At 38.7% G+C, this 27,161-nt stretch overlaps 1 protein-coding gene across 1 annotated transcript; it reads left to right on the top strand.

Annotated features, from left to right (window-relative positions):
- Positions 1–25,290, top strand: HECTD2 (HECT domain E3 ubiquitin protein ligase 2). Its single transcript, XM_074154636.1, has 21 exons — positions 1–231; positions 4,967–5,096; positions 7,160–7,298; positions 9,190–9,292; positions 10,006–10,095; positions 10,698–10,762; positions 11,590–11,635; positions 12,450–12,559; positions 13,927–14,075; positions 15,578–15,701; positions 16,652–16,748; positions 17,465–17,572; positions 19,424–19,556; positions 20,239–20,327; positions 21,373–21,531; positions 21,931–22,005; positions 22,851–22,938; positions 23,176–23,282; positions 23,974–24,089; positions 24,688–24,831; positions 25,170–25,290. Exons 1-21 carry the CDS (start codon positions 1–3, stop codon positions 25,288–25,290), a joined length of 2,424 nt encoding a protein of 807 aa, XP_074010737.1.
- Positions 25,291–27,161: the final 1,871 nt, after the last annotated feature.

The raw sequence follows: 27,161 nt of genomic DNA, 5'->3' as shown, positions 1-27,161 counted from the left end.
ATGTCGCTGCAGAGCCCGCCGGCGGCCACGGCAGCCGCCGACCTCCCCCCCGGCCCCGGCGCGGGGCTGCCGCCGGGCGCGGAGCTGAACCAGGGCAGCGCGGCCGCTCCCTCAGCCCAGGAGGGCGGCGAGGAGGAGGAGGAGGAAGAGGAGGAGGCGGAGGAAGGAGAGAAAGAAAAGGAGCGGGAGAAGCTGCCGCCCATCCCGTCGGCGTCCAGCGCGGCTGCCGGGGTAGGTCTGCGGCGGTCCCGTCCCCGCGGTCCCGTCCCCGCGGTCCCGTCCCCGCGGTCCCGTCCCCGCGGTCCCGTCCCCGCGGTCCCGTCCCCGCGGTCCCGTCCCCGCGGTCCCGTCCCCGCGGTCCCGTCCCCGCGGTCCCGTCCCCGCGGTCCCGTCCCCGCGGTCCCGTCGCTTGCCCCGCTTTGCCGCTGTGTTGGCGTTGGTGAGGAAGCGCCGTGTTCATTTTCTTTCGTGCTCTTTTCCGCTGAGAGGCTTCCATTCAAGTTTCTTAAAAAAAAAAAATAAAAAATAGCAAGTGCGTCTGTAAGCTGTGACATAATGAAGCTATAAATTCTCCGTCTACTTATAGTTCTTTAACATTTTACAACGGTCTGCACTTCTGGGTTAGTCATGACTGGGGGGTTGCAGCGCCGTGAATGTTCGTTACGGGTTTTCGGGGGTGGAGGGTTTCGGCTCTTAATTCCCTGAATAGCGAGAGAGGTACCTGGAAAATACTCCTGCGTTTTTAACTTTTTTTCTTAAAAGGTCTTTTCCGGCTTTTACAGTGCGTTGAAGCGAAGGTGACAAAACGTTTTGCTAATTGATGAACGAGTTAACGAGGGTAAAAAAAAAAAAAAAAAGCTGCGAGAAGGATATTTGCCAGAATAATTTCATTTCAGGAAACCTCGTTTGAGATTTTCAGTTTTACTGGAGTTGTGATTTTCTTTCTGCTGACCATACAATATTATGAAACATAAAATTTTCCTGGCATGAATAGAATCTCTTACCTAGCTCAGTGTTACAGCTTGCTGGGACTTACTTCTGTCCAACAACAGAGCAAAAATTGTACCATTCCTGTCGTAAGTAAGGCAGTTAAGAGATTTTAATTCAACAGTTCTGATAAGCACCTGATATGCTATACATTACTATTTTACATAATTTGCATTTAAAAGATTGTTTATGACTGTCGTGAAATAATTACAGTTTTTTAGAAAGTAATGGTAGGCAAACTGCAAACTCCTTTGAGCAGTTCTGCCAATTTTGTTTTGCCTGCAACATTCCAACCTTCTGAAAGACTTTCAGCTTTGCAAATCTGGCTGAACGTGGAAGAGTCTGTTTGTTCTTGTGATTCAAATACGGATTTGGTGGGAGAACCCTGTAAGGGACAAGTGCCCAGGAGTTATTTGTACCTTTGAAAATCCCTACTTCAGACTTTGAACGGCAACTGGCAGCCTCTTAGAATAAAGATACAGGTGCTGGTCTAGCTATTGCCATGGCCCTAGGTTTGTCTGGCTGTAACAGAATGCAGTTTTTGATCGAACAGGCAATGCAGGTATGCTTTTGCACAACACTTGAGTTGCTGTAATGAAGGTATTGGCCTGTTGGCCTGACCTACACATCGAATTCCAGGGCTTTGTGACGTATTTTGTGAGATTATTTGTATAGAGCCTGATTTTAGTACAAGTCCTTGTATTCAAAGTTCTGATTGAACATCAGAAAGCGAGTGTTACTTAATTGAATCCTTATAAATACTTTTAAAGAGAGAAATGTTCTCAGCTTCCTCCTCATTAAACCGGGGAGAAGTTTTTAATGGGATATAATGACAAAAGGGAGAAATTATTGTCTTTTTAAAAATATCTTTGCTTATTTGTGGGGGTTTTTTTCTCCAATAAAATTCCCTTCCTTTAAAAATACCTGATATAAATACAGTGATACTCCAGATGACTTTAATTCTCTCTGCATATTATTCCTAAATCTATAGCCATGATATGATGGCTGTGGTGATACAGATACTGTATCTTGTCTCTCCATGAAGTGAGCCTGGGATATCCCTGTCTCACAACATCTCCCCAGATTGTGTGTAATTGACGTTTTCTTCAGTGCTCTAAAGACCCACCACAAATTTGGGTGGCGGGAGTGACTAGAGCTTCCTCGAAGGCAGCATGAAGGTGTGACACATCCTTTAGAGAGTTTTTATTCCCTGCAACGGCTGCAGAAATGGTCAGAATTTCAGTGAGTCAATGGATAACTGGGGTATCCTTTTTCTCCGATGTTCGTGAAAGATGTCTCATCTGGAGTTGAAGATGGCTTCAAGTTGGAATAAAGGGATTATATGATTTACTGCTATTGTCATTCACATCGTGGCTTTTCCCATGCAAGGGCCATGTGGAATTGTGGAGCAATGGTGGGGGATTGGGGGTGGTTTGTTTTGGGGTGTGGGTTTTTTTTTTTTTTTGCTTCTAAGGAACGTTGTGGAGATTAACTAAGTCCATGAAGAAATTAACGTGATCCTGCAAGGAGTTCAGGCTTTCTTACGTGCCAAAGGGTGATCGGAAATAATGTGTAAGGGGTGATGGTTTGGAGGTTAGCACTCCAATTCTGAAAATAAACTTATGGGAAGCTAAATACCCCCAGGAAAGCAGGAACACGTAGAGGCATCTGTAAAGCAAAACCAGTCCAATGTTACATCTTTCAAGATAGGAATGAAGGGGAAAATCCTACTTCTTGTGTAGGCTGTTGCATCCACAGCTGCCTTTGGGTAATCTGAGTGTCCTCCATGGCTTCTTGCAAGGAGAAGAAAACCATTTACTCCTTACTGGCCTTTTCTTGCCAGGCACATACAGGTCTTGAGTGAGTAATGTTGGGACTAAAGAGTACGATTTTCAAGAAACTCTTCTAGAAGATCTTTTTGCCTCTTCCCAGAAAGCTCTCTATGTGCTCTTTGCAAACAGTTTGGCTTATTTTCCCCATCTGATTTTAAGTTCCAACGGTGAAAACCATACACGTATAAAGTATAATGCTAGTACCTCTCCAGCCTTTTGGAGGGCTTAACTCTGGAAAACTTCCACTAAGAAGCCAGTAGAGTTGTGAGTTATTGATATGCTCTTAAAAAACAGGATTAAAGATTACTTTGTTCCACTTACTCCCTCCAGGCATGCTCGTTCTTTGTGGGGCGTTCAGTTTTCTGGGGGTGGTATGTGTGGAAAGTCTGGGGCTCTGGAGGCTCACTGACCTCCTACAGATTTTTGAAGTGTGCCGTGGTGCTGTACACTTGTCCTAGATTGCTCTCCTGGGAGATGGCAGAGATGCTCATTAATGAGCATGTACTTTCCCAGTATTCCCCTAGGGGAATACTTTCCAGTAAAATTAAAAAAAACCTCCACATTTGTTTAATATTGTTGGAAGGGTACTTGGAGCAGGATGGTGGAGTTAAATAGCACCTGCAATTTTTGTTCTTTCTGATGGCTGCTGAGGGAGGCGGTGTTAAGAAGGTGGCTTTTAAACAACTGTTCAACTCTACTTCTCCAGTAGTGTGGCTGGAGTCAAACCTGGGAAGTGAGACGGTCAAAAAGGCTATCAGAATAGTCTGTTTCGTAACAGCTCCTCTTATCGATGATCTATGATATCTACTCCCTATTAATCATAATTAAACCGGTCCAAGCTCCAGAGGTTTCCTACCTAGAGTGTACATTTTGTGACACGGCAGATTAACCTCAGATCCGGATTTGTTTAAAAGTCCTTTTCCAGTCAGTTATGTCTTGCTGTGTTTGTTCAGGGTCTCTTTTTCTCCAGTCGTGTGCCAGGTGATTTTTAAGAAGCATCTTAATGATATTTCAAGGGTTATAGAATAAAATAAAAAGTTAATGTAAAAATTATAGTGGTAATCAAGTTTTATTTTTGAATGTTTGTTGCATACAAGGAATGTGGAGCTAGAAATTGAAACTTGGTATTTTTAAAGCCAGAAGTCCTGCTGATTGTTCAGATTTATAATTTGCTGAGTTATAAGGCATGGAATAATGTGCCACAGGTAGTTAAAATTCCTGGCCGTGTCCCAGCTGGCGTACACTGTGGCGTGGCAGGTCTATGGGCTGGGTCGTTGCCCTCCTGGTGGGATTTTGGGGTGGAAGTGGAGTGCTTTCCTCAGAGCTCTGACTGCATCTCTGAGTGCCAGTGTAGCCCTCTTAAGGGGAAAGGGAAACGAATGGGTTTAAAACATTGGTAGGGTACTATGTTAATTATTCCAGAATTTCTATTCTCCGTTGGGGAGTTACAGTTTTGATTGGCATGAGAACATCATCTCTTACCGAGAGTGCAGAGACCGGATCTCAAGCAGATGAATCGTTGGGTTAGTGTGAGGCTGAAAACCCTGGTGCGTGGGAGAGGCTGTGTGTTTTCTGTGGGTTGTTCTGCCTTTGCCTCGTATCAACTAATGCCTTAGAGCAGAGATTGAAATGAAAATCTCCATCGTGGGATTTCTGTCATCTTGGGCAAGCCCTTTAACACACTTAGGCTTTGTAACTCCTCCAGAGTAAATAACCGTATCTAACAGACCGACTGGTGGCACCCTTTGGAAGCCTGTTGTGTTTCTGCACTTGTGTTTGCTGGATGAAGTGTTTGCTCTGGATGTAGTGACAAATATAAAATTTGTTAGAAATTAGGATACATAAAGTTAAAATATAGTTGAACGCATTCTAATTGTACTGTGTTTTCCTCGCAGTAATCCGAGGGTAACTTCATCACCCGCAAATTAATCCTTGAGTTTTTTAATGTAGTGTAAAGGAATTCTATGGTATCTGTCCTGACTCAATTTGAAACAAACTTGCAGAAGCATTATTTATGTCTTAATTAGGTATTACCACTCTGATTCCAAGATAAAAGGTATTTAAGTATTCTGTGTAATACTCATGAGTAAGATGACTCTTGCAGTAATGTATGAGCCCTTTATAACGTGCTGTCATCTTAATTACAGGGGTTGGAGAGAGGAGCCAAAAATCAGTTTTCCACTTTCAGCAATTTCATCACAACCATCAACCAAAAGAAAGAAGGCATCGGAAACAGAAATTCACCTACGCAACTTGTTATACCCAACATCAAAAATGGTAAGAGAATAAAAGCCCTATGTTACTTAGCTACCAATTTAAGAAGGTGCTCAGCGTTCTGCCAATATGTGTATTGTGGTACTGCCAGAAAATCAAGAAGTTGTTAGTTTTCACCACGCTAACGCATGGCAATATTTGTTATATTCATCTGCCCTTGGCTGTGTTGGTCACTGTGACCATAGCTGCTGTTCTAAATTCATTCACCCTCAATTTCCTTGTACTGGTCAGTTCTGGTTTGTGTCAATGAGATTTTCTTCCTCAAAGTTCTTGATCACTCCCTAAGCAGTTGTGCATTGCTGAGTCTTTTTACTGGATGTAACTGGGCAAACAGCCAGAACTGATTGCTTTTTCTTGTCTTGTAATATTGTGTTATTGCAGCTTATCAGCAGCATGAAGTTTCAAGTTTCTCCTCAATGGAACTCAAGTGACAGATCTTAAGTAATATTTTTGAATGTCAGACAAGCAAATAAATCTATTTACAAATCAACTTGAATTATGGCAAAACATACTGAAGTTGACAGTATTTATGAAACATATTATTAAAACTGAGTTTTCGTATATCTAATTTAAGCTGCGTATATTTCAAAGAAAATTACATCACTGGGTGCAAGTTACCAGCTCAGCACCTGCAGCTCACTCACTGAGATGAGGAACAGCTTCTGTCAGCAGCTGTCTCTTCTGCAGATGTGGAGAGAGTATCTTCCTCACCCCAGTGTATTCAGCTAGTTATAAATCAATGTTTAATCCATTTAAAATTGAGAATACATAATGAGAGCTAAATGAGAATGACTTGTCTTTCTCAGAGTATAAAAATAAGACACAGTCTTAGGGGTTTTTTTAAGTGGGTCCGTCCTGCTTTCAGAGAATTGTGTGGCACCTTGGCTTGAATTAATTTACTATCTCTGTGTCCACTTGGCTTTTTAAATTACTGTTCTTCTCTTTTAAATAGCTTTAAATTTCAGCTGTGAGGGTGGGCAAGGTTCCGTGCCTATAATCGATGCAATACTCGGGGGGGATGAGGGCAGCTCCGATCTGTTATTGCCTGATGAGCGGTGGCTGCGCAAAGTCACAGTGACAGCGGCTCTCTCATTAGCCTGAGCGAAAAGAACCTGCCCTTGGGCTTTGGGGATTTTGGTAGCATCTATTTCCCTGCTCTGATAAATGGAGTAGGCAGCAGAGCAGTGATACTGCCTTGATGTTTAGTTAATTTTAAAAAACAATAGCTCTTGGAAAAGGCTTAGAGGGCACTTGGACAATTGATAGAGGATTTTAGTTTAATATGTTTGACTTTTGAGGACACTTTTCTATAGTATCTTTTATCTCAAGCATACATCATAATTCATATAAATGCTTTTAAAAACGTGCAGTATAAATAGGACTAAAAAAGCATTTTAAGGATATTTGAGAAGACACTGTCAGTAAATGGATGTTTTTATACTTCATTGGAATATATTTTTTTTCACGTTTTTGGTGGGTTTACTTTGGCTGGCTGCCGGACACCCACTGAGCTGCTCTCTCACTCCCCCTCCTCACCAGGATGTGGGGAGAAAATACGATGAAAAAGCTCATGGGTTGAGAGAGACAGCGAGTCCACTTTCCAGTTACCGTCACAGGCAAAACAGACTTGACTTGAGGATATTAATTTATGGCCAGTTAAACAAAATAAAGCTCAGAACACCTTCCCCCTGTCCCTGCTTCTTCCCAGGCCAAACTTCACTCCGTTGTTCCCCGCCTCTGTCGCTTCCCCCCAACCAGCGCAGGCCTTGGACAGGAGACGGACTGGCCGGTGTTCTCCCTCCGTTGACAGGAGGGAGCACTTTGTTCACAAAAATAGTTTCTAGGGTTTTTTTTCCCTTCATCTAGTTGAAGTTTCCATCACGTTTGGGATGAGCATGTGGTAAGAAAAGTGCTTGGATGAGAAGGGGTTTAAAGGCCTGTAATCAACCAGTGTGGGTTTTCTTTCTTTCTTTTTAACTCATTCCTATATATCTGTATTTTACTAGCTAAAAGTTTTGTGTATGCTTGCATTGTATTTATTGTTCTTTACTTTTTTCTTTCATAAGTGAGAGACCTACCACCGATTTGCCTCGACGTACGACAGAAGCAGCGCATCTCTATAGATACGCTGCCCCAAGAACTGAAGGCACCGGTTCCTGCCGAACCTTCCCTTCCCATCCGAACCAAAACTGTGAAAGACTTTCAGTAAGTTACACTGGGGCTTCTAAAGGTGCACTTTCTTTGGACTTCTTTTTTTCATTTTTGTCCTAATCCATACATTTGACTTTGTTAATCTCAAATGAGGACACAGTTCAGTAGTCTGGTTGTGGTGGTGGGATTGATAACTCGGCTACTGTGAGAATTATCAAAATACTTTCTCTAGCTTGAAGTGTTGTTCTGTTCAAGAAGTGGCAAAACTTGTGTTTCAGAGTTAGAAATTAAGTTCCTGATGTTCAGTGGATATTTAGTTTGGGGAAAAAAGTATGTATGGCTTATTTTAGGCCAGAAAATACCTTTCAATCTTAGGTATTTTGTTTGTACTGCCAATTACGGTGATTCCTGTCCATTGAGGTACTGGGCATTCCCAGGCGTGTGTGAAACAGCAGGCACTTCAATGTATAACGTTGTATTTGGGCACCTGGAGTGGCCATTGTGTGACTGCGGTATTCCTAACAATTTCCAGTACTAGTTTTATGTCAAAAACTAAATACTTTTTTCCTGTATCCTTGCTGCTTATGTGACCACAGTTTGAAGCAGTGCAAGCGGAAGCCGTTCTAGCGCTTCTCTGAGAGGTGCTGTGCTTTGTTTGTGTAAAAAGAGTTTTAAGAGTAAAGAGTCTGTGCAAACACTATTTATGCTGTTGCCCCATAGCATTGATTTAGCTAGAATTAGAATTGATGTGAAAATGTCTTGGGGTTTTTTTTGGTGCTTTTTCCAGATCAGTATGGACCCTTAATCAAAATGGTATTCCATTCCATTTCTTCCAGCACTGTTAGGATACTGGGCACACGGTGCCTGACCAGCCTAGCTGGGCTGGCAGGAGTCCCCAGGGAAAACACCTGAATTGTTTTTAAATGGTTAGAAACAAAACTAAATCACAGTTGCTCCAAGAGCTGTATGAGCATATACTCTTCATTGCTCTTTTCCATGTTTGAAACTTTGTGCGTTCAGTGAGGAGGAGGAATGCTTTGGGATTAGTCGGTGTGTGCTTGGTGGGAAAGGAAACAGGTATAAGAGAATCTGACAAGAGGTGATCCTTTGTTGGTATTGAGGTGATTGGAAGAGCTGACACTTTTTCCATAATCAGATTTTTGTATCTATTGACTGCTGCCTATATATGTAATTATCAAGAATTTTATTCTTTCAAGTAAAATACTAAAAAATCGTTAGCATCTTTGGTATGTCCCTCTAACTTTGTAAAAATATCTTGTACAAAGAAATTATCTGGGAGGGAAAAACAGGGATTTGTATCACCAGCATTGTAGGTAGCTAAAATAAGTCTACTCCAAAGATTGGTTGGGTTTTTTTGGTTGGTTGGGTTTTTTTAGAATGTATATTAGACAAAATTTCATATCCATATACTTGCTTTAAGGTCCAATACTTGAAAGACTTTAAGAGTAAATCCATATATTTTGTTGTTCTCTTAAGGAATGTGTACAGTTGCATACCAAGATTAAGTTTGATTTGAAAAATTTGAAGAGAAACAAAATTATGTGCAAATAATAATGAATTTGACTAGTTTAGGAGCCTGCATACTTAAATAAATGAGTCTGAGACTTTATCATGTCAGTGTGTCTTCAGTAGAATCTGCTCTGCTAATTATTTGTCTTAACATACTGAACTGTGACACCAGGAGTGAAGATTTTGAATAAGAGACATTGCTCGGGTGTATCAAACACAAGCTGTGCTTTTGTTCTCTTGTAATATCCTGATCTTAAAATGACAAGGCAGATGTTAGCAAGATACTGATATTATACTTGTCTGTCTTCTAAGAGTGCTTAGTGAGGAAAGCTTGGCGTCACAGTGCAGTCTCGGGGCTAAGCGGCTGGGAAGATGGAACCCTTGTATTACCAATATTTTAATATACTCTTTCTAGGGATGATGTGGAAAAGGCTAAGTCATCAGGAGATTGGAGAGCTGTACACGATTTTTATTCTACAACATTTGATTCTTTCCTGGAGATAAATGCTGCGTTTAAGGTAGAAAATAATTTATAATATTGTTTAGTACTTACAGTGCTTTGTGTCTTCAAAGTGTTCACAAAAACATCAGTTAAAGGCTTGCTAGTATTAATGCGGCAATACAGAGCAAATCTGAAAACAGAAGCTCCCTGTCCCTAAAAAAATGTGGGATATGGGCTCAAGCAGTATAGCAGTTCTCGTGTAGTGATGGCATACTCGGTTTTCCTTGGGAAAGATGGTATTTATGTCTGGAAACTTCCTGAATCCATGCTAAATGAATATTGCCTGCCTATTGCAGGGTGAAACGGGCTTACGGTGTTTAATATGGACAGTGGGGCCTGAGCCTGGAGCAAATAACCTGTGGCTTTTAGTTACTTAACAAATCTTGAATGCTTATGTTTTGCTGATTTTGTCTGATGATGGATCAACAACAAAGATGAAAGATGAAAATTCCTTATATTTCGCTATTTGAAACCCTCTTACATTTTTAAAATAGAATGACAAGGTAATGGAGTTACATGAATATTGCCAGTGTGTAGGATTACTATTGTTAGGCTTCATCTTTCCCTTATTAATAAAGGTAACTTAGGTTCTTATGTTTTGATAAGGTAAATAGTTACATCTGTATGTGTTTTGTTTAAACTTGCTGTTAAACTTCTATTTTTCAAAGATAGCTAAAATATTGAAAACTTTTGAAAACCAAAATGCTTTGTGTATTATCTAACTTACAGAAAGATACCAATTCTCCATTTAATACCGTTGAGGACTCTGGAATCAATGCTAAATTTGTGAATGTTGTCTATGATGCCTTATTAAATACTGTAAGTAGAAGAAAAGAATTCATGTTTTATAACATTGCAACATTATTTCAGCAGAGAATTATGCTCAGAAGCAATTTATACCAAAACTTTTTCTCAGATAGGCACGATTTCTGAAGAATCTCTCAAAACATACTTAAAACCATCCCATGAGAATTGCCGTAGAATCATGAAAACTGCCTTAGTAAAAGAGGAGGAAACTCTTGCTCCTGGTGATGCACAGTTTCTGTTGTGATAGATCTCAAAGGGCACTCGCAAGGCGTGAGGAGGCTGCGAGGGGACACTGGGTGGGGAGAAATAAGGACGATGCGAGGATGGGGGTAGCAGACAGTAGGTACTGTGCCTAGTATGAAAAGGGTGGGAGTAATTCAGCAAGTCTCTTTACAGTTTTTAAGTTGTTTAAAGTGTTGAAAGCTGCTGCTGGCACTGCTCCAGGCTCAGCTGATGGGCTGCCAGGAATGGGACTGAGGAGCTCAGCATCATAACACAGCCGTTTCTTACCTGGCTTGAAGCACCAGCAAAACAAACTTGCTTGTGCATACAATTTCTTGTAGAGACTCTGTATCATTACATCAGGTATGATTTTTCCTCTCCTTTTTCCGCAGCCTCAAGATGTTCAGAAGTCAGTCCTAAAAGGAGTAATTAATGGTCTGCTACAAGAATGGAAAGGGTAATTATAACAACAGTTTGCATTAGTGCAGTGCCAGCACTTACAGCTGATACGCGTTTTGTGTTTGTTTTAGCCAAAGAAAGAAAAGATTCTGTTTTGTGCAATTTCTTTAACTCGTAGGAACTTGTCTCATTTTGGCAGGCAAACCTGCTGAAATACACCCTGAACTCCATCAGCTGACATGGAACCCTGAGGGACAGACCCAGCCCCAGAAATACATTTCCCCCCCCAAAATGTCAGCTGCTCATTGCCAGGGCAATCTTGGGCATGTGAACTGTGAGACGAATTAAGGAATTTATCCAGAGTAAGACATATTCTTCCTGCCCACCCCCCAGCAACAACTGGGATGCTCTAACCTAGATAAACTTTGGCTCAAGGAGTTATTTCATGGTACTGCTGATGTGTGGCCGCAGCATAGAAGGAGCAGTGCAGGGTGCAGGAAGGGGTACCCAAAGACAGAAGGTCTGGAAGTGACAATGTTCCAGTGAGAAGCAACAGAAGTGAGAGTGCACTCTGATCCACGAAAGGGTACAGCCAGAGACAGTGCCTTGTTGTGACTCCCCTGTCACCCAGCCCTTTTTTTTTTTTTCCTCCCTTCTCTCTCGTGTTATGCCACAAAAGACAGATGCTGAAGTAGCCCCCTGCCTTTAGAGAGTTGTCAGACTCTTTAACTGTTCTTTGCAGTTTCTGAGAATGGTGGAGATCCTTAAATATGGTATTCTATGTGCAGTGGCAAAGCAAAATCAAATCGTAGGGTCCATGATTTCATGGCTCTTAATGTATGTGATGTATACGTATGGTTCTGCTTCTATTTCATTTGTTCAAAGGCCACGGACAAAAGATGATCTTAGAGCATACTGTATACTTCTACAGGTAAGGAAAATACAGTATCTTTACTTAAGTATATGTCTGCTTTATTTATAATCTATAAACCAGTATACTATGCAAACAAGATACTTTGTATAGCTGAGATACTTCCCATTTATTTTCCTGTTGTAAGAATGTATTAAAGTATCGAAGAAGTGTAGGATGTGCATGGTGGGAATGGGAGCTTCATGGGAGAGAGCTGATGGGGAAAGGTTGTGTAGATCAGAACTGTGAACTTGCAGACAAGGAATTGCTTCCTGTCACTTTGTGAGTTGAAAGAACAGATGTTTTAGCAGGTTACTTCTTATTTCTTCCTTATTCCTAGATTTGCTTTACTGGTATGCTGTAACTCTCATCTTTCCAGAAAGTTTCAGTATATGAACTTTTTTATCTTGCTGTAACTTTCTCCAGTGTTGCGTTTTATCCAGCAGACTGGCTTACATTGATTCCTCTCTGTGGTAACCTATGGCCTTTGCTACCATAGGTGATTTACATTTATAACAAATTTCCCTTGTGGATTTTGCCAGTGTAGATAACATCTCTCCACCCAAGGAGAGGTTTCTGCTGTTACCCGTGGGCTTTCTTTTGGGGGGAAAAAATAAAATCATACTTTTACGATATAGAAGTTATGTAATTTTTTTATTTGACTAGAAGTTGCAAATCATTTTTTGTTCATAGTTTTACCACTGTCACAGCAATTTTGTTAACTCCTTTCCTGTGTAATTGTACTGGCAACAACAAACATGAGAAAAAATCCTAACAGCTTTTTTCCCTTTTTTTGCAGTTTATTAAACTAACGCATTTTTTTAATCTTTTTCAGAATCCTCAATTTAGTAACACTTCTACTTATGTCATCTATGCTCACTTGCTAAGACAGATAGCAGCCTTAACAGAAGCTGACCATCATTTCCTAGTGCACTGGTCCAAAAAGTAAAAAACAAATTAAAAAAATAAAATTAAAGATGAAAATTAAAGGATTACAATTGTTACTGTGTTTCCATTGATGTTGACTGTTTTATAAATTGTATGAAAGTTAATTAAATTATCTAAAGAAGTTGTTTTGCTGTTTTCAAAGTACATTTGGACATAGTCCACTAAGTGATACTGATTTATAGATGCAAACTGTATATAATGTATAAAAATGAGTATCTTTATGCAAAAAAGCCTGAATTGCAAAACAAATTCTGTAAGTTATTGTTCCATAACACATGAAAAATAACCTGTATGTAAATTTTTAGATACATGTTTAAATGGCGTTATTAATACAAACATCTTTATGATCTTTGTTTAAATCAAGTTTTGTCTTGCATAATTTGCAAAAGATACTGTAACTTTACTGTATTGTATGAAAACTGCAAATGAGGTCAAGTCCTTGCTTTGTAGTGTAGTAGGGGGAGTGAGAGAGTGTAGTTAGGGTGTTAATTTCAGTTAATAGAAATAACTGTAATAGCCCCTCGCTAGCAAAGCCATACGGGGTAACTGCCCGAAGAGGGGCTGCCAGGTTGGTGTCGCGGTGCCTGCCTTATAACAGCTGTGCAAAGAGGCTGCTCTGGGGTGAACGTTTGAATGGCCACGTTCACAATTCACTGATCTCCAGGGGAACCTGTTCATAAAGGATTTTCTTCTCTGCAGGGATGGGAATTATATTTCCCTCACCCCACCCTGTGATATGTCTCAATTTGCTTAAAACTGTGGTAATACTTGATTTCATTTGAACTGGTGTTTACAAGTAAGGTTTACCCCCTTGGCTAAGGATGCAATAGGCCTATTGATGTTTTTATTCTTAAAACTTGCGTTAGAAATCTAATCCATTAAAATAGGAGAGCTCTTACTTAGAAAAGAATGCTTTAATATATCTACACTATATGTGTATTGTTGTGATATTATGGAAGTGGTGCAGCACAGAATTTAAAATGTGCACTTGTCACAAGCATATGAAGTACTTTCCACGCTATATTCAATAGGACCAAGTATCTCAAAATAAACTCAGAACTCCTCAGTATTCAGACAGTAGAGTGAAACAGCTAAGGATTTTTGTTCTCTTTTAGGTTACTAAAAGTCAAGAACAAGTAATGATTCTATTGTGATTTTAAAAAATGCAGACATTAAAAAGCATGGTTGGGGTGCTCTGAGGAGCATTGCTGGGTGCACTATTTGAAAGCATGCTGCTTCAAACTTTGTATTTGGGATTTTTTATGTATAGGGCAAAAGCATGGGTTTTTAACATTTTTTTTAAAAATATAAATTCTAGTGTGGTCAGTGCTTACATGAGAGTAACTGCGGCCTGTTTGCGTTAGGATCTCGCAGAGGAGGTTCAAGCAGCTGGTGGACAGGTTACTGCAGTTCATTTCCTTGCGCCTCTTTCCTGCAAAACCTGAAGAGTTTCCACCTATGGTGAAATGCGCCTGGTGGATTCCATCAGCAACCAAAGTCCTGGCTTTATTTAGTAGGTATTTTTCTTGAACTGTGTGTATTTATGTACACTTGTGTGTATATATATGATATGGGGGGGTAGTTAATATCTCTCCTGTTCTGGAGGAGACTGACAGTGCTGGTGGCACAGTACCAGCTACAAGAAAACGCAAAAAAAAGTAGTAAGCAAAAAAATAAAATAATCTTCTATTGGCAAGTCTTCCTACCTGTTTTCCAGTAGAGAATAATTGCTGTGCATCCTTCTCCTGTGACAACAACTGAAGATCATCCAAACAAAAACCCACAGAAATAATTGATGGTTAAGGTTTCCCTTAGATTTATGAAAGAAACTGTTTTAAATGTGTAATTGCCAGAATTTCTTCTGTTAACTAGTGTACCCACACAGAAGCATTTAGCATCTAAGAGAGGTCAGGCAATGCATATGCCTCTTTAGACCAAAAAATGTAAATCCCTGTCCAGTTCAACACCGAGCACAGCAAATCTGACCATTGCAAATGCAAACCCTCTCCTCCCCGATACCTTAGTGATTAGAGCATTTACGATGGAAACAGGAAATTCAAGGTCAGTCCCCTTTTCTTGAGGGGTAAATCCCTTTCTCCTTTCTTAGGAGAAAATGAAACCACCAAGTGAAAATTCAGATTTGGAATGAGGATGTTTTCATTTTGCTGTCAACTTAAAAACTTTTACTGAAAACCCTTCTGCACAGTCCCGCCTGCCCAGAGCCACCGCTCAGACACAGCTCAGCCGCACCAAAACCCAGGATGTGTGCAGTCTGGTCAGCCGTGACAGAGTTGCTAATTCTTCAATTCTGGGAAAAGGGATGTTTAGTAATTCAAAATACATTACTGTCTGACTGGCTAAACATAGTTAAATTATGTTTAAGTGCAAATAGAGAAAACTTATTAGCTGTTTAGTGGTATGTGGATGTTATACAATGAGGCAGGCAGCTTAAATGTGGATTGGTTTTCTTCTTTTGGTCAAGTACTTAATTTTTGTGCTGGTGAGTCTAGATGGTGTATTAATTACCTAAGGAAATAGGCATATCTTTGCATACTGTGTTTTGTGCCTCTCCCTTTCCATGCCTTTTGCAATGGAATTTGCAGGTATCAAACTCAAACAGGTAATGGTTAGCTGGGAAGCATCTAGATGTTATATCCAGAGCTATGTCTGAAATCAAATGAAGGCGTTCAAGAAATCCCTCTATCAAACTGCTTTTTCATTGATTTCAGCAGAACATGGCATTCTTTATCCATGAAGCCTTACTTAGTGTACGTCATGAAGGGGGATAGAGTCAAATGGAGGTTCTCTTGTTGTAAATGGGCTAAACTGGGGATTTACTATTTTCTACAGCAATTAGTCTGTGTTACGTTGTAGTTCTGTAGCTAAGGCTGAGACGAAGTTATTAGTAGCTGATTTGGCTTAAAGTGTCTGAAGTCACCGGTGCTCGGGATGCCTAGAAAACAGACCTGTCAAATCCGAACAGTGTTTTAAAAGACTTTCGTGTTTTCTTTGTAGATGCTGCAAATAGTCTGGTCAGTCCTCCTATTATTTCGTATACGGATTTCTATAACTCCACACTTGATCATATTGATCTTATGGAAGAATATCATAACTGGCAATGTTATGGAAATTCTCACAGGTAAGAGGAGTAACCGGGTGTTTCTTGATCAGTAGTGTTTCAAAGCGCCATAGCTACACTATGTATATCTATCTTAAACATAATGTATCTATAGTGTATGTATATATGGTATACATACGCTTAGGATTTCCAGGAGACCAAGAAACAATATTTTTCCTCATTTTCCTCTTTCTTAAAGCTGTTAGAATCCAGAGTTTCTCAGAGGCAGAATTCAGGGTGTACATGAGGTGTGGGTTGAAGATGGCACACATAGACTCTGGAGCTCTGTCTGTTTCAGTTTAAACTTCTGGTTGGGGATGCATAAGCTAAATCAACCAAAAAATTACCAAAGTAACCAGTAACAAAAAAAAAAAATAAATCTTTTACTGTGATGGTTTCTGAAGCTTTTCAAAATTGTTTGTATTATTTGATTGCAGTGGAATATGGCTGTGGTATTTTAGAAGTCCTAAGTACTTGTAACCCTGGGTTAAATCTGAAGGACCTGTGGAAAATCAGTGCCTTTGAAAATCAATTCTGCAGCAAATAAGCCAAACCAGAAATGTTGCTACTGTGGACCTGAGAATGCTTCACTGACAGGGCTGTTTTTCTTGTATTTAATAAGAAGATATTGGTTTTTTCTAATTCAGTGTAGCAATTAAAACTTCGTATTTAAAGCAGATGACTGTTTATTAGGTCTATTCATAATGAAAAAGATAAAAAAGAGCTTTATTGAGGGTAAGTTTTCTTACTAATTACAATTTCTAGTAGCATTTGAAAATAACAGCTTATTCTGCTGAATTGAGTATGTATGCATACACCACAAAAAACCCAGCAGCTATTCACAAATTGCTGTCAGTGGAGGGAAGTTAGTTACTGGATGATAATGCAAAGGTTTACTCCTGTATTCTTAAAAAAGAAAATAATATGCTAGATGCTAAAAAGGCATATGTTTTTATCTTTTCTCTTTTTAGGTTTTCTTTCTGTCAATACCCATTTATTATTTCTATAGCGGCAAAAAAAGTTATTATTCAAAGGGATTCAGAACAGCAGATGATAAGTATTGCACGGGTAAGTCAGCAATAAATGTTTGTGTCTCATGCACTGGTGTTTTACAAGTTTTTGTTAGACTGATACTGCATACAGCCTTTCATCACAACTTCTAGTTGTTCAGACTACCCAGAAAAAGAACTTGAGCCATTTTACTATTACTGGTCTACAAATGACCATGCTGGATTCTCTCAATACTTTTTTATTTTAATGTGCTTAGTTTCAGGATGCTTAAAAATACCAGTGTTGGGGTGAAAGAGTTCCAGTAATCTATTTTTTTCTCTCTTTTGAGAAACCAGCGTAATGTGTTAGCATGTTAAATTAACAAGATAATTTCAGGAAGAAAATTTCCATGAGAACTTTGGACTGCTTCCTGTTTTATTCTGTGAAGATACATTGTCACAGGAAGACCAAGATGTACCTGCATGTTCATGAGTCCCAAAAGAGATGCTGCTGCCACTGGGCGGCTTCCTCTGTTTCAAGAGGGGCTTTCTCTGCCTCTTTCTTCAGGTGCTTGGTGGTACTGCTTTCCTCATAAGTTAGTTCGAATCTGGTATAAATGCCATCCGCAATCAAAATAAATTGCTCTCCATCTCTTAGAAGCTACTGAAGCAGCTGTTGTATTAGGGTAATGTCATTAACACAAGATACCAAGGACTTTTACATTTAACAAGCGCAGCATTTTGGTTTTTAAATGAGGATACTGCATGTATGATGTTTGTTTTTCATTCACATAGCAAAGCCTTGTGGATAAAGTCTCTCGCAGACAGAAACCTGACATGAATATGTTGTTCCTAAATGTGAAAGTGAGGAGGACGCACCTTGTTAGTGACTCACTTGATGAGGTAACAAAAAAATTAATTAAATGGTGTGTTGCTGTGATAGCTACTGCACTTAGATTTGAGTTGATAAGTCATAGTTAAATCTTTCTGTACCAAGAGACTGGGAATGTACCTGTATAATACTAAATAAAAACAACTGAATTACTGTCACAGTGGCAGTGCTTGGGTCAGACCTTCTGAACTTTATTTTCCACCTTCATACTGCTCTGTAACTAAACCCGTAAGAAACATATGTGTTTGCATGTCCCATGGTATGTATTTGTGTCTGCAGTTTTAGTCTGAAGAAGACAGTGCATAATTACCAGGTTATGTGGGACTTGGTTCCATGGTAGGAGCATGAATAGTATGTGACTAATCGCTGATGAGCTTGTTCTGTTCTAATTCTTGGAATATTTTTATTCTATTCTTTCACTAACTTCTCTATCCTATAAGAATTATTCTAGGCTATCTCTTCTTAAGTTCTTGCCTTGATTTAACTAATTTTTCACATTCTTGAACATGATTTTTTCCTTTTTTAGAAATGAAACAGGTATGTCTATTAAAGTAGGCAATTCTTCAGTATCCACTGATTCTTGCTAATTAACATTATTTAATGAAGTCTAGTTCCCTACTCTTTCTCAACACTAAGAACAGCCTGATGATATTGAAAAATAATTCGAAGTGGTGAAAACCAGCCCAAACTAACTCTGATTGCTCGTGTTCAGAAAACATAAGTTTAAACTTTTTTGCTGTATTAAAGCTTGTCTATTGTGGCCTTCTCTCCTAAGACAGAACTGGCAGTGGCAATTCTGCTTTCTCTTAGGCACTATCAGGTTGGGGTATTTACCACACTGAAGTAATCAAGAGCAACTTCCAGACCTCTGATAGCCAAAATATTCTCCTATTTATTTCTGATGTTTTCTTCTACCCCTCTCAGGGATGAGTAAGAATCTGAATGCGTTCTATTATCCATAGTCTCAAAAGTGTGGGGAACAGAAGGTGGGGGAAAGATATATTATTTGTATTTCAGATTTAAAAAATCAGTTTGCTAAGGAAAATCACTGCAGCTCATAAAAAGTTCTTGTCGCGTAATACAAATACCTATAGTTATAAAACTTGTGCAACAGCAATTTACTTGAGCAGCCAACAACATAGAAATCATTTTCACATGCATCTCCCTGACTGCTTTAAACACTGTCTCTGGAGCTGGCCAGTAATTAATGATTTAAAGAAAAATCGTATAGCGACTTGATCTGAAAGATCATTGCTAATTGTGAAAGGCTGTAGTCTTAATTCTTTGCAGGTCTTTCACATACCTGGATGAAATGCTGCCTCTTAGGACAAAGGAAGAAAAAGAGCTTGTTACAATTGTCTAAAAATCAGTTTTACAAAACGGCATGTACTTGCTGGCCGGTATCTTATGCTGAACAGAACAGTGTCCAAATATTGACAGTCTTAGCTATCTCCTGATTTCTAAATATCTCCAAAGGATGTCTCTTTTTTAATAATTTGTTCCTGGCAGAATATCTTCTCTGTAGGTAAAAACTTATATAGGTCCAAAATACTGCAGACACATTCAATTCACTATATCTAGTAGCTTATTAAATGTCTGATTTGCAAACCACCTAATTCTTCTCCAGCCTGGAGAGCGGCACCACGTGCAAGGGGCTTGATGATGTCAGGCAACCACGATGGTCTCGCTTCTGCAATTCAATCACTCTTGTAATATAGTCTTGACCTATTAGTAGGAGATGACACAAATTACTAGTTTAAACGAAGCAAAAGCGGTTGAGACAGAGCCGTGTCCGCTGTGGCTAGAGGTAGTGATAATATGGTAAATCTCCTTTTTCTTCTTCCCTACCTGTTTGGCAACAGCTAGCAAGGAAGAGGGCGGATCTGAAAAAGAAGTTGAAAGTCACATTTGTAGGGGAAGCCGGTCTCGATATGGGTGGCTTGACAAAAGAGTGGTTTCTTCTTCTGATTCGCCAGATTTTTCACCCAGATTATGGTGAGTCCTCATAAACGTTCTGAAGTATAATGTGAAAATTTGTTCACTTCAAATTACAAAAACAACGACGTGTGTGAATTCTTCATTAATCCAGTTTTAGGCAGAGCAGTTAACTAATTGATAATCCTTATCCAGAGGCAGATCTTGATTTACTTCTGGGTGGATAGGAGAAGACCATTGGCTGTTTTATGGAGTAGGGCAAGGACAATTTAAATCTGTTAAAACTGAAATGGAATCAGGCCTTTAAAAGGGTTGTTTCCATTTCTTTTCTGAGGAGAAAACTCCTGAGAGTTTTCTAGAAGTGCTAGTGAATTGTTAGACCTACTGACAAGCTCAGAAGAATAAGCAAAAGCCCTGCAAGCCATTGAAACACTGACACTTGTCTGTCCTTGGAAGCTTTCTAGAATTCACACAAGTGTATGTTTGCATTTGTGTGCTTGGATTTAAGAATAAGTTTCTTCTATTTAGCTTAATATGTTGTTTGGTTGTAATTGGAATATGATATTCCTGTTCCAAAATAGGAAGAGAGATGTAGCAGCCTCTGAAGTAGATGGTTTAGCAAATATTCAAGTGGAGATAAGGCTGAATGTACAGGTTTGTCACCTGCTGCCTCTGCCTCTTCCTTCTCATGCTGCATTTTCTGTTTTCATGCTGCCAATTAATGTCTCTGGCTGATCTGCAGGCATGTTTACCTACCACAAGGACTCGCACTGCCACTGGTTCAGCAGCTTTAAGTGCGATAATTATTCTGAATTCCGGTTGGTTGGAGCTGTATCCTTTCATGGCCATCCATAGGGTTGGTACGGGAATGAAACGAGGCGTTGACTAAAGCTCGTTCAGACATTGTATATGCGATTGTGTTCCATGTGTAAAACGAATGTCGTTCAAGCAAGTGAACTAAAAATAGGAAGAAAATGGTGGTACGTGGCTACATGGTACACTTTACAGTCAGTGAATACTAGAATGAAGATTAAACATGCAACTCTGTGTATAAGTTGTAATTTTTTTATTTGCTTACACCCCTGAGTGTCATTCAATGAGCCTATATACATTAATATTTCATTTAAGTCTGTGCTGATCAGTATGTGGTGCTTTTTTTAACTGAATGGAAGCCATGTGCTGTTTTGAGTATGAGTTTGTTTCCTAGGTTTTCTGTTGTGCTCATTTATGAGGTCCTCAGGCAAATGATTAATCCTAATATATTCTTATAACTCCACTAAGATGAGATGATGGTGTCCCCATTTTAGGGATTGCAGTTGGACCAGGTGATCGTTGTAGGTTTCTTCCAACTGAACTATTCTATTCTAGTGAGAAGCTGAATCGTGAATTGGATTCTCCTAATTTCTGGTATAACTTCAAATTTGTTTCACAAGATTACACTTAAATGTGCCAGCTGATGAGCTCTAGTGCCGGTGCAGATTTGTCTTTGTGCTTTTAGATTTATTTAAAAGAAAAATTCCCATATTGAGCTCTCTAGAATTTGTGGATTAAAAGATATATTTCTACAGTTCTCTTTAAAACAGTACTTTGGAACAAATTATTCTAGAAATGCTTATATAGGATATTATGATGAAGATCCTTAAGTATTCTGTAAATGTGCATCATTTAGCCACTTTAACTACTATTGAGTTGTAATACAAAACTGCATTTAAAATTGTCAGTCCAAAAAAAGCTAAACAATTTCCATTTTTTTCTATTTGTTTAACATGTATTAGAGTATGCTGAATAAAATCTTAAAATATTTTTTCCAAGTTACTGGAAATATTAACTGTAATAATGATGTGTGGGGTTTGCTCTTAACGTTTGGCATGTCCAGCTTATGGGCCTTGCTGTATATAATAGCATCACCTTGGATATTCGCTTCCCACCGTGCTGTTACAAGAAATTACTGAGTCCTCCCATTGTTCCCTGTGATCACAATGCGCTCGTAGGCATTTGCGATGTCACGTTAGATGACCTGTTTCAGATTATGCCCGTAAGTATTATGTTTGTTAATCATAAACTGTTTGAAAACAGCCTTTTCCAGCACAGGCTGGTAGTCTCCTTTTCTTCTGTTGAAAACAGAAATTCCCTGTGTTTTCTAGCATAGCAGAATCTTTGTTGATTTACTTGAAGTTAGAATACCAAAATCTGATATGAGCATTTTAGACACATTTTCTGTAGTAAAAAGAAAAATGTAGCCGTTTATACTGAAATAAAAAAAAAAATATATACACACACACATATTGAGCAGTGAGTTTTAATTTGTGTATGCATTTTGAATCTGCGGCTTTTTCCAAGATACTTTCTGTATAAAGGAATGATTCTGGCATGTCCTTGGAAGCACTATGCTCAGTTTTGTAAATTCACTAAAGAGTTTTTACTCATATTGTAGGAACTGGCCCATGGACTAAGTGAACTTCTCTCCTATGAAGGCAATGTCGAAGAGGATTTTTACTCAACCTTCCAGGTCATAAAATATACAGTTATAAGTGATTCTCAAACTTGTTTGGTGATTATTTTTTTTTTTTTTTACCAGTGTTTCTGCGGTGGATTGCTGATTGTTGGGAATATAATGGCCCGGGCATCGGAGCTTGCTCTGAAACTCCAGCTGCTGGGGTGTTCCCAGCCCTTTGCTCGCTCGGACACCGTCACCTTCAGTGGGTGACTGAGTCTGTAGAATTCATCTGGCTGCAAAACAGCCCCTTTCCTGTCTAGCCCAAAGTCAAGGCTCATTCCAGTTATTTTATAGGCTTTGTCCAGGAACTCTCCCTGGAACCGCAGCCTGACCTGCATGTCCAAGTGCTACTTCCATCAAGAAAGCCCTTTTCATTTAGTCATTGTTTTACAACACACATACTAGTTAGTAAAATTTCACGCTGCTCTATGGGTGTATGTGGGACTAGTATTGACCTTTGCCTCCTTAGCTTTGAATTACCTTATTGTTAGACCATTTCAGAATTTTTGTAAAGCGGGTACTTTTGAGTTCCTAGGTGAGCTGCAGGGGAACACGTACCTTCTTAATCGTGTTTGATGCTCCTAAATTGTTCTTTTGTATGAAAAACTCCATGGCTGCGGAGCCTGCAGGTCAGTTCGATATGCCACTGTAACAGGGCCAGTTTTTCTACTTCAGATACCAATTTCTTGAACAATTTGTTGAAAATGGTAATATTAAACTTTTAAAAACCCCTCAGAATTACAGTGTGTGCTAAAAAGAGAGAGACGGAGGAAATACATGAAATAATAAATCCAGGCTTTATAATTTGACTATATGAATTTATTTTCCAGTACTGACTTTGACTCCTTCTTCTTCAGGTTTTTCAGGAAGAATTTGGTGTTATAAAATCTTACAACTTAAAGCCAAATGGAGATAAAATTCCAGTCACAAATCAAAATAGGAAAGGTACTTCAATACATATTAACTACATATATTTGGCAGATTTAAGTTTGTCCTTTTTTTCCTTCCCATAAGCTAAGGTTTTCATTAACAAAGCGTGAAAACGAAATGACTGTAGCCCTTTCTGGTGTACCTACCAATTTAATAGTATCTAAAATGAAACCCATTTATTTCCCTTAATTCAGTACAATTTGAGAGATTATTCGAAATTATTATGATGTCACAAAATAAAATGTTTTTCAGAATATGTGCAGCTCTACGTTGATTTTCTTCTCAACAAATCAATCTACAAACAATTTGCAGCTTTCTATTATGGGTTTCACAGTGTCTGCGCTTCGTATGCATTACTGGTAAGAATGAAATGAAACAGGCCTCTTCTGTGTTAAGTATGTGACAATGACTTACCTAAATTAAACAAATTATGCTGGGTGATTTTTAGGATTTGTGAATAGTCTTGGTTGATCAATGGAGTTGATTAATGCAATATAAGAAGAAATTAAGCAGGTAATGGACTGTTATCTGTGGCATTCCACTGAAAACAGATAAATAAAGCCCCCCAAGTTGGCTTGGTCCTCAGACCAAGGGAGTCAGGGTCTGTTGGTGGCTGTTGCTCATCAGCCTACACCGGGACTCTACACTGTAAATTAAGTTGTTGTAACCAAAATTAGGACCAATTTCCCCCCTCGGAATTCCATACAGACAAACTTAATCTTCTTCCTGATCTGTTTGTAACCTAATCAGATGACAAGCAAGTCAGCGTAATAAATGTAAGAACAGAAAAGAAGGGAAGAGCAAAAGAAATATGCTAAAATATGATGTTATACAGTACTTTGCTTTTTACTATGTACAGTAATAAGAGATTCTTCAAAGTACCGAGGAATTCATTTTTCTATAAAGCAGTATGTAACTAAGTTATAGATTTACACTAAATGATATTCTGTTAATTTTTCTGTAATGCCAAAAGGAAAATTTAATCTGACTCTAGTAGCATCATTTCTCATCTTTAAAAAAATTAAATCTTTTATCCTTAATTCTTGGCAGCTGCTTCGTCCAGAGGAGGTTGAAATCCTGGTGTGTGGCAGCCCGGAACTGGACATGTCCGCATTACAGCGAAGTACCCAGTACGAGGGCTACCAAAAAACTGACCTTACTATTCGGTAGGCTTCGTGGTTTTTGTTTTTTCATTCTAATGACTGAGTTTAAAAACATCATAAAATGGCAGGCTGTTGGGAATAATCTCTTCAAGGATAATCTGAGAATGATTGAAGTTTTAAAAACTGATTTCCAAATAAGGCAAAGACTATTAAATTACTGTAAGTAGGAAGAATTAGATCCTTAATGGCATAATGTGTTGGTGAATACTTTTAAGAGGTTATGATCAGATTGAAATGGAGATAGTTAAAAAAGAGTACCTTCAACTCCTGCCTAGCGAAATCTGAGTCTATTATCCAATCTTCTAAAAACGCTTTTTCTCTTCCAATTTTATTTGATACTAAGAACACTTATATTAGTGAGTAGAGCAATTATATTTCCATTAAAAAGTGGGTTTGGGCATCATTTGACAAGACTTGAGTCCTTAGGAGTTTATTTAACCTTGCATATTGGAATACTGCTGGTGTCCTATATATTACATTAATTAAACTCCAGTAAATGACATTTATCATGTGGTACTTGCAGTTGTATTATCATCCTCATACTGTTTTGTCATGATATTGCATCTTACACCGTTTTCTTCTCCCTCTGCGCTGAATGTAGATACTTTTGGGATGTTGTACTTGGATTTTCTCTTGACCTTCAGAAGAAGCTGCTCCACTTTGCTACGGGAAGCGATAGAGTACCTGTGGGAGGAATGGCTGACTTGAATTTCAAGATCTCAAAGAGTGAAACATCCACTAACTGGTAAGAAGTTTTCTGAATTTTTTAAAATACTTGTATTTAGATAGAAACTGATTTTCAAGTCACGTGATACCTTGGAGCCTGCAAAACCTAGAAGGAAATGTTTCCAACCTAACAAAAAAAAGAAAGGGCAGAGGAGGGGCATTGCAGGGAAAGAAATTCACCTTAGGTGCAACAGAACCTGAACCAACAGCATCAGGATAAGTGTTCCCTTCACAGGCATTCCTCTCCAAGTGATGTTTAACTGAAAAGACATCAGCAGTTGGCAGTGTCCTGCCCCTATTCTGATGTTATTAAATGAGGTCTGTTGGGGTTGTTTGTTTTTTTTTCAATCACTTTAGGTTACCTGTGGCCCACACCTGCTTCAACCAGCTGTGTCTCCCTCCTTACAAGAACAAGAAGGAACTGAAGCAGAAGTTGATCATTGGAATTTCAAATGCAGAGGGTTTTGGCCTGGAATAGAATTAAATACTTCAAGAACAGCATTTTTATGTAGCATTCACTCTCTTCTAATTGTGCCTTTAAGCTTTTTGTTGTTATGTCTCTTGATAATGTGCCAGTCTTACCCAACTTAGAGATTTTTTTTTTTTAATTAAATATGAATATATGTTTATTCCTGAATGGCAATACATTTACTGCTTGCTTTGTCACAGCAAATAGCTTTCTTCATACAAAAAAATCCCCAAAACCCGACTAAGACAATTTCTAAGTTATAGTTTGTTTCTTTTTTTTTCTTAATAGCACTTTATCATTAATTGTAATTTCTTTACATCGCAGGTATCCCACTGGGAGATGATATACAGAATATTTCTTTATTAGCTAATCCCAGTGGTAGAATGTTTTCAATTAACATGAATAATAGAAGAAATACAACGTAGAGCATGTAGCCATATTTTCACAACGGCAAATAGAAATTTTAGTCTTTATAAAATGTATGCAGTTTTAATATTCTGGTTTTCTTTTTCAATGAAACAGGCTGTCTAGGAAGCATGTAAATAACTGCCTGTGAACAAATAGGGTTTTGATAGTGCCATTTACTGCTAAAAATTTATTTTTTATGAATAAGAGGTTTTAGATGTTCTATATTCAGCTTTTACAGATCAATGGGCTTGACTGTACAAGGGCGTTAAAAGGTACTTTTTTCAGCTTGAGGGGATTCAAGTTCAAACTACAGGTATTAAGTGTTAATTAAGTTCATTCTTTGACAGCTAACTAACTAGATCTACTGTAGCGTTACAGTAAGCAAAACAAACAAAAAAAACCACCAAAAAAAACATTTAAAAGAAATTCCACATATGGTGAAATATTTCAGGAACGAATGAAATCCACAACATGTGGCAAACTAATACCCTGTATCACGCTGTCATTTATTTCAGCAGCTTTGTTGGAAATGCTTAAGTAAGCTGTGACAAAAGTGAATACAATAACATTTCCGAAGAATGTTGAAGCTTTCATTAACTTGAAAAGCCAGCATTTAAAGACAATGTTTTGTGGTTTTCACTGCACAAACTACATAAGAATTCTTGGTGTGCCTGCTCCAAGTTAGTAAATTAGGAGCTGGGAAGGAAACTGGTTCTAAAATGCAGATGTAAGTCTGGGTTTTATACCTTAAATGGAAAGAATTTATCAGCATGCAGTATAGTATATTTTTTTTTAAAATGTGAATAGCTCCTGCATGTTCTATAGATTCTTCTTTCAGCTGAATGAGGCCCAGATCATTCAAGACGCTTCAGCATCCAATTTGTCACTGTCCCCATTGACTTTTGCTGGGGCATGGATGCCTGAATGTCTTGTAGTGTCTGTACTGAATTACTTAATTGCAATAAGAGTAAAATATTCTATTATTCTTGTCTGCCCTCTCTGTATTATTTACATAAAACCAGCAGATCTGCAGACGATGAACAAATTAATCTGCGTAATCTGTAGTTTCAAAGCTGTTGTGGATTTTCTTCAATAGCTAAGTGCAAATTTTATTTTGTTCTATTTCCTAGAGAAGGTACTGGTGATTAGACTGTTCTATGAAACAGAGATAAACAGTGGGATATTTTAAAATATTTGGCACTATATTCATTGTGCTCTCCTTGAAACCCATAATGAAATTTCCATTGACTTCAGCCTGGAACAAAACTGGGTTAGCACAGAGTGTCGAAAGCGGTACTTCACACCTGTGAATTTTACACTGTTTCTCCCAAATGGAGATTTTAAAAAAAAATTAATCTACAGGATTTCAGATACTAAGAAATAAATGCAACTTTGACCATTGCAGTGAAGGAACTAGATCGGTTCAAGCAATGTTAAGTTTCTAACAGCTGAATGTGGATAAGAAATCTGGA

This window comes from Numenius arquata, chromosome 10 (genome assembly GCF_964106895.1).
Source record: "Numenius arquata chromosome 10, bNumArq3.hap1.1, whole genome shotgun sequence".
NCBI lineage: Eukaryota > Metazoa > Chordata > Aves > Charadriiformes > Scolopacidae > Numenius > Numenius arquata.
Note: the sequence above shows the minus strand (reverse complement) of the source record. Positions and strands in the feature narration are given on the sequence as shown.